General features: G+C 55.9%; 1 protein-coding gene across 4 annotated transcripts in view; it reads right to left on the reverse strand.

Annotated features, from left to right (window-relative positions):
- Positions 1-8325, reverse strand: part of LOC113217349 (lachesin-like) — a 71760-nt gene that overhangs the window by 8997 nt on the left and 54438 nt on the right. For all 4 annotated transcript variants that reach the window (XM_026437215.2, XM_026437214.2, XM_026437213.2 and 1 more), the window contains exons 3-4: positions 5762-5969; positions 4492-4647 (exon numbers count right to left, since the gene is read on the reverse strand). In XM_026437215.2, coding sequence (XP_026293000.1) covers positions 4492-4647; positions 5762-5969 — 364 coding nt within the window. The remainder of the gene's footprint in view (positions 1-4491; positions 4648-5761; positions 5970-8325) is intronic.

Raw genomic sequence — 8325 nt, forward strand, 5'->3', positions numbered from 1 at the left:
GGTGGGTCGGACTACCTCCCGGGCTCGCTCCACCAGCCGGAGCGCCGTGCGAGTAGGCCAGCGCGAAGCACTGCAGCCCGACGGGACAGTCTACCGGAGGGGGGGACCATGGACCCCTTTTAACCATAACTTAACTCACTTCCAATGGAGCTATTAGTCAACTGCTTTGACGATACTGGGAAACAAAATCATCAGCTACAGGTGAGCGAATAAATTCAGACTGTTGATGGTCAGACACCTACTAGCAACAGTGTGAATACAATTTGGGAAAATTTGAATTTTACAGCTTCCCTGCCCTAGCACGACCACTCTAGTGAGCGTACTTCCTCTGTACGTCTCTCTTTGCTCGCCAACCAGACTTGAAAACAAGCTTCTTCATTCGTTTTCAACCCCATCCCATCTCATTCCAGTCTCAGTCCGTCCGCCAACCAGACTAACGCTGAAGATTCACGTCGCGGACCACCACCTCGCCTTCCCGCCGTGGATTTAAAAAAAAACCAAAAAAAAACAAACGGAACCCCCTTCTCTCTTTGTGGCGATACCGTATCAACCCCCTCTCCCCTAATTCCTCTTGCTTATCCCCAAACGCGGAGGAGTAATTACTTTTTATTTTTCTAATTCGACTTTTCGTCGACGCGCGGCCTTTACTTTCCTCTTTGATAAGACGGCGCTCGCGGACCGGTGAAAAGGGAGGCGGGGTGAACCATTCAAGAACGACGTCAATAATAAATGACATCGGGTACGCCCCGCCCCGCCGCGCTACGCCCCGTCGCGCCACTTCGCCGAGATACCTTGGCTGGCCGCCCTCAATGAGGTCCCTCTGCCAATTTATTTTGCCACCGATCATTAGAAACGCGACGATAAGAGGCAAACACCTCCGAGTCTCCCGTTTCTGTCGCCATCCTGCTCTTATTTATCTTTTCGCGGGCATCTCTCTTTCTCCTCTGCTCTCGTTGTCCCTTCCCGCTCAGCCTCTCGCGCCGTTAGAGAGTCTCGCGCGCGCCGATTCCACGTCGCCTGGTCTCACTCCTACCTCCCGTTGACTGAAAGTGACTTCTCTGCTTGAAAGAGGAAAAGAGGAAAAGGGAGGGAAAAAACAGCGAGGAGAGAGAGAGAGAGAGAGAGAGAGAGAGAGAGAGAGAGAGAGAGAGAGAGAGACGGGGGGAACGTGCCCCGCTTTCAGACGCGCTGAGGCCGAGGAGTTGTGACAGCAGGGCGACTGCAAAAGGCAACCACCGCCACCTCACTCAGACCGCGCGCGTCGAATAAAAGGAAGAATTACAAGGAAGACACGAAAAAAAAAATTAAATAAAATGTTTCATACATGGAGTCAATAGAGGAAACTCTTTGTATGAGTTTTTCCTGCCTCAGCAGATTGCCGTGAAAGACCGCACAGAGCGTCCGCACTTGTCGCCGGGCGGATCAGCCGAGCTCACATCGGATCAGAGCAGACACGCGGGCGCCGCCTCGCCCCAAGGCTAACGGGAGTGGCTTCGCCCTCTTTACAGCGAGCCACACTCGCACACGCTCCACAACACCAATATCGAGTCTACTCCGGGATCACCTATTTGCACGCACCCAAAATTATCTGAAAACCACCCAACATTTATTTTGACTTTCCTGTAAAATAGACAGTAAAATTACATTGATTTTATACTTGTTAAAAAAAATCGTCACTATTAAGTACATGTACAATGCGCTTAGATGCATGTTGCCAACTGGACATAAAAAATGTCTCCTCATTCTTTCGAGTGGATGATAAGATGTATACAGCTTGTGGCAATCGCTTTAAACTAAACGGCGGTTACCGAGGCGGTTACGGAAGACGCGCGCCACCGCCCGCTTCGGGCACAGTGTACACACGCAGAGAGCGAGAATGGAGGTGCGATGGCACACAAAGGACGCTTTGTGGGGGACACCGAGTCGTGTCACCGCGCGGGGCGCGCCACTGGATATCATGATGGATAACCCTGACCAAGCGTGGCGGGGCGTGGCGGGGTGTGGCGGGGCGTGGCGGGGCGCGGCGGGGCGTGGCCGAGCAGTCTCGTGTGTCATCGGCGACAGCGCCCGGGAGCGGGGCGTAGCGGGGTGTCCGCTTGCCCCTGCGGCCCACAACCGTGGCACAAGGAGCCGCCAGGGACGACAGCCGGCGGAGCCGAACAAGTTTTATGGGTCCACCCCCGCCACGCCGCAGATCTGGAGGCCGTCCGGTCGATTAAGTATCGCTAAACAATGAAACGCGGGGGGCAAAGACGGAAAAAGGAGGGGACCCGATGGAAAAAAAAACAAAAGACGGCGTCTCCTGCTCTGGCCGGTCTGGCGGCCATTGGCATTAGATACTTTCCCCGCGGCCATTGTCACTCGCCAAACAATAAGCCTTGAGAAATGCACGCAGGCAATCTCTGGTGATCTTTCCGGGACGCGTGGTATAGGCATGGGGGCACAGCTGTTCCCAAATAGTTCACTTAAACGGGGATGAGACTTTATTAAAGCTCAACAGTGTCTTCCACATCCGCATGCCGATTTTATTTCGTCTTTCGTTGTTCATAAGTTAACGAATATGAGTTTTCCTTTTAGTCATGTCGATGGTAGATCCGCTAGGACGATCCCCCACCCTATCCCCTTCTTCCCACCACCTCGGGCGACAAACTCTGTCGCGGCGGCACATCTGGCAGCGCTACAAACTCGAACCAAAATATTGCCGAGCCAGCGCCGCTTTAATGTGTTAAAGTGGAAAATTACCTCCAAGCGATTTCCCCCGACCCGACCCCTCGCCGACTACTGCTTTCTTTTCTCTCTTTCCTTTTTCTCTCCAGCGCCCCTCTGCTGTGTATCCCCCCACCCAACCACCACCTCTCTTTGCTCTTTCTCTCTCCCTCTTTCAAGATGTTAGGCGCGGAGCAAAAGACGAGAGGTGGAATCGCCCCCGGCCATTTGGAACGAAAAGAAGATCTGAAGAAACTGAAATACGGAAGCAAAATAAAAGGTCAGGCGAATCTCGCCCTGGGCTTGAAAGACGGAGCATTGCGCTTCGCACGCTTCCCGGAACGACCCTGTGGGGAGGAGAAGGGGGGGGGGGGTTGAGGTCGACTAGGGGAGGATTGGTCTGGTGTCTGGCTCCGTCACTAGAGCAGAGTGCATGCATACACAAGTCCAGCGGTGGGCGGTGTAGGTACCAAGTGCGCCGTGCTCGTAAGCCGGCACCAGGCACCAGGCACTGAAGCGCGGTGCGCGGTGGGTCGGACTACCTCCCGGGCTCGCTCCACCAGCCGGAGCGCCGTGCGAGTAGGCCAGCGCGAAGCACTGCAGCCCGACGGGACAGTCTACCTCCTGGGCGCGGGCCACCAGCCAAAGCGCCGTGCGGGTAGGCCAGCGCGAGGCACTGCAGCCCGGCGGGGGCGGGCAAGACTACCTCCCGGACGCGCTACGCCGTCCTCGTCCCGTGAACCACGCCCGTCGTAAAGTCTGCCTCCGGTCGACACGCGCATCAGGCTCGAGGCGTGTTGGGGGCAAGCAGGGCGATGCTGGTGCCAACTGCCTTCACGGGTCCGGCCCGAGGGCGCGTCCGGGGGCTTCGGGTGAAAGGGGAGGGGGCGACCCTCGCGAAAATGACCCTCCACTCCACGCCCCACCACGCAACACATCCCGCAAAGGCTTACCAATACTGCTGGGCGCGCGCCGCGCCTAGAGGGTCGTAAAAACGTCTAAAAGGCGCTGCGACTGGCAGGGCGGGGCGTTGTGTGCGGAGGAGGCTGGTGGTCCAGCCGGCAAGGGGGCCACCCTGACGACGCCCGCACACGCACACACGCACGCGGCCCCCAAAAGTGGCCGGCGATAGACTCATAAGCTGCACCGGGCACGTAACGCCACTCCCTCCTCGTATAGCGCCTTAACTACTCTGGGCCGCGCCGCGTCGGCGCTTCCTGGTGGGGCCCGGCCGACCCCAGCCACCAGCAGCACTGCCACCACCGCCTCCCACCGGGAGAAAGTGGACGACATCTCCTCCCCCCTCCCCCTTCGCCCTGTGGACAACACTACTTAAAGGACACCATCGCAATCTAAAAACTATAACACGATATTTTTAAAAAGAAAAACAAGAATAACTAAGAAAAATAGTAGTACGGTCTACAGGAAGATTTTCCTTGACGCAAGTCGTAAAATTACAATTTGCTATCGTAAAAGTACATGCAGTACCTATTGACTAAAAATGCATTGGCAAGTAAAAATTGTGCTCTCTTAAATTTACCACTTAACACGTTAAGTCCTACGTGGCCACACGTATGGCCACAATAACACGTGATGTATACCCCTCTGGGACTCAACTTGTTAAATTATAATTCGAGTTCACAAACATTTCGTAAATTTACTACGATATTTTTCACGGTGCTCGACATTGAAAGCAGTTGATATGTACCAATGTTGGAATAGGGCCGTCCACGTTGCAGTTGCATACGTCTGTCTATAGGCCTGCTCGCTCGACAATCCACTCACCCGGCTCGCCGTTGTAGCTGATGTCCTCGCCGTCCTCGCGCCGCCACATGACGTACGGCTCCGGGTAGCCGTGCGCCTTGCACGTCAGCGTCACGTTGGACGACTCGCGCACCACCATGTCCGTCGACGTGTCCTTGTCCACGATGGTGGGCGGCACTGCAAAAATAAAGGAAAAAAATCATCAATAAATTTTATGGAAAAGGTAGTCAGCAGTGTAGCCGACAAGGCGTGCCCCTTTCTTTATCTCCCGTCGTCGTCTGCTTCCGTAAGTATATGCCATCGATCGCGCCCGGGTGATAAAAATTTCGAAGGCGGCTGCTAATTTTCGTCGGGAGGAATAACTTGTGGAGAGTTACGGCGCGCTCGTCACCGCCGCGGCGCTGCTGCTGCTGCCGGGGACGACCAGGTGACGATAAATCACCGCGGCCACCTAAGGCCCCCCTCGGAGCCGCCCCTCCTCCGCGCACTCGCTAAAAACTTTTACTTCATTCTAAATGCCCTCCACGATCCCGGCCCCTCCACAACGCTACCGTCAAAGCTCATGCAGAAAGCCCCCACCTGGTCGCAAGGCCAGTGATGGATTTGGGGTAAAAAGAGAGACAGATAGATAGGGAGAGTGGTAGAGTGAGAGAGGGAAGAGCGCAAAAGAAAGGGGCGGAGGAAGAGGGTAAGAGAGAGAGAGTGAGAGTGAGAGAGCGAGAGAGCGAGAGAGAGAGAGAGAGAGAGAGAGAGAGAGAGAGAGAGAGCGCGAGGGAGAGAGATGTCCCCTCGGTCCCCTATGGGCTAATCTGTCACCATCCTTGGGCGTTTACACGTGTTCAGCTTTACGGTGAGCGCCCCCACGCGTGCACTGAGCCCCCTCCCCCTCCCCGGCTACCACCGACACACACGCCACCTGCGACTGCCTCCTCCATATCGCTGTCCGCTGCCACCGCGTTCGTTCTACTTTCTTGTTTATTCAAAGCAGAGACATTATTAAATTGATGATACGATCAGACGGCCGACAGGTGTCGTTACGTGACCGCAAGTCGGTTAATACGCTCCTGTCGATCACTCCTGTCTCTGCCCCCCGTCTCTCTCTCTCTCTCTCTCTCTCTCTCTCTCTCTGTGCGCAGCGCGCAGACAGCTCTGCGGTCTGCGGTGGTCGCTATGCATCGGGCCGCTGCCCGGTGGGTCGACACTCGGCCTCGAAAGGTTACTGCTAACAATTCTGGCCTGATAGTGAACACGCCCGGGAAATTCGCTTTTGGCCCCGGCCGGCTTAACTCACCGACAACCTGCAGGTACCCCTGGCGGCTTCGCATCGGGTCCGTGTTGACCTGGCACATGTACCAGCCGCGGTCCGTCTCGTGCACGTCCTTGATGTGAAGGTACCAGGAGCGGGCGTCGTTGTGCGTCAGCGAGATGCGGGGGTTCTGCGTGATGACGGTGTGGTGGATCGAGAGGATGGTCTGGGTGTCGACGCGCACCCACGCCACCTGCGGGACAAACAAGAACAAGCACACATCAGCAGACAGTTGTTATTGGGCTGGGGCCAGGGCCTTGACGGCCACGCTTGCCAGTCGGAGCCCTCCGATTACCCGGGGGCTCTGGGTCTCCCACGGGTGCACAAGGGTGGCGCGCAGGGGGCGTCCAGCGGCGAGTGGCCCGGGTCGGCCACCCCTACGGTGCGCCCCGCCCCGCCCCGCCTCGCCACGCCAAAGAAAGTCGTGTCACACCGCCTGCCACGCGTGTCAGCCTGTCGCACTGCGTCACACACAGCCCTATCGCGCGCCAGTCACCCCCGCCCCGCCCTGCCTCGGGTAAGCGAACCGGGGTGAAACACCGGCAGCTCGCACAACACGAAATGCGCTCGGTCTCTGGATTCGCCATCTAAAGAGCCGATATGGTTCTGTTTCGTTCCAATGGCTCATAAATAGACATCCGCAGATGCATTTATTTCGGTGCCAGCCGTCTGATTGAAACAAAAGAGATCGTTTAGACCCCGGACCGGGTACGAGGACGGCTTTTCCGTCAGGTCGCCGTCGAGGAAATGTCTCCGGCATACGACCGCAGGGGCGGGGCCGCCAGGCCGTGCAGGATCAGCAGGATCACTCCTCTTCCGCCTCATCCCGATTCTCCGCACACTCCATCCATCGTGCGTGCAGGTGCCTCGTGGCGCGGCGGGGCGGGGTGGCGTAAGGCGGGGCACCCACACGCACGGCGCTGGAGCCTGAGAGGCGCGTCGGTGACTGAGTCGAAAAGACAAATACGAGCTGGGGTCCGCGCGCCGGGGGGCGGGGACGGTGACTGTGCGAGAGAAAAGTTGGAGACGGCCGAGCCTCAGTGGGTCTGCTGCTGCAGCAGCTAGTGGTGGTGGAGGTGGTGGTTGTGGTGGTTTCTCTTTTAGACTGCACTAAAGCAACGCCCCTTGGCCTTGGACCCAGTGCGAGTGTAAACCGTTCTTCCCGCCCATTACTAACACACACTACCTCAAGCATCCCCCTTCCTTTGAGCATACACCGTAAGAAAAAGTACCCACTATCACGAAAATGAGTATTTTTATATGAAAGGTTGTGAAAAGGCAAAGGTATATGAATAATGTTGACATAATCAGCAGCTCCCCGTCGTAGCTTAGCACTTGCTCCTGATGACGCTGTTAGCTCCACGCCCAGGCATCTCAAGGGCAGGATAAGGGAGTCTCTCTCCTTCTTGCACACGCACACGAACACACACACGCACACACACTTAAACGGGGACTCTGTTCGGGCGGGAGGGAGACTGTGTGGGATCTGATCGTCAGGATTGAGTTAGCGAAGGGGAGGGTGTGGTGAGGCGGGGTGAGACAGGGTGGGGCGGCCGAGGGGAGCAGTAAAATCCGTGAGAGGATGGCTCCGAAATCGTCGTCGCGATCACAGGGACCGTACGGGGGCGTGCGGGGGCCTACCGCTGTCAAGGCCGCACCCGCGGCTCGCCCACCCGGCCCCGTCCCCGGACCAGCGCTGGTAATCAACGGATGAAAAGAATTCTCCTTTCTTTGAAAGGTCCCGTTAACACATATTGAGAGCGTGGTATCCTTTTGTGTCTGAATATGATTTAACATGGCAGCGGGGAGCGTGTTGTGTCGCACGTTTCTGTTGTGTTTTTTATTTTTCTCTTGTTTTGAAATTTCAAGGTACCTTAAAAAAATCGGTTGAACCCAGATGGCCTCACAGAATAAATCGGCATGTAGGTTAGTAGGCTGAGTCTCAGGCAAGGCGGCCCCTCGAGGAGTACACTTCAGAAATTGGTGCACTTTGCTTATAGTCAGATCTGACTAGGTAAATGGAAAATTAATGGAAATTGGCTGGATGTAGTGTAGCTAGAAAAGTGACTGGAGTCGACTCAAATGGTGACTGAAGACTCCGGAGGTGGTTTTCTCTGTAATTTTCCGACTCTGGTAACTAGAAAACGACTGAAAAAGTGATTTGTCCGGGCCCTGCACTGGTCGAAGTAATGTACCCCTCGGTCTCAGGTCAGTCATTAATTTTTGAAGACCCTCCAACATCGAGGTCAAGCAGATCATTTTTTGTAACATCGATCGAAAAGATTCGAGTCGATCTTTGTTAGGTCTGAATAAGACCCGACCGATGCGGCTGCGAGGTGTGCGAGCGGCGCGTGAGACGCACCCAACGCGGCGGAAGGCAAAAGGGGGAAGAGAAGGGAGAAAAAGGCCAAGAAAAAAAGACGTGAAGGGAGAAAGGCTTCCGTAAAACTTACGGCAGAAGATAAGAAGTCAAGGAGCACGACGGCGCTGCTGGGGTGGAGCAGTGTGACACGGGTGGGGATACTGTCACTAACACATAGTGCACCACC

This window comes from Frankliniella occidentalis, unplaced genomic scaffold (genome assembly GCF_000697945.3).
Source record: "Frankliniella occidentalis isolate FOCC.00 unplaced genomic scaffold, Focc_3.1 Scaffold43, whole genome shotgun sequence".
Classification (NCBI taxonomy): Eukaryota; Metazoa; Arthropoda; class Insecta; order Thysanoptera; family Thripidae; genus Frankliniella; species Frankliniella occidentalis.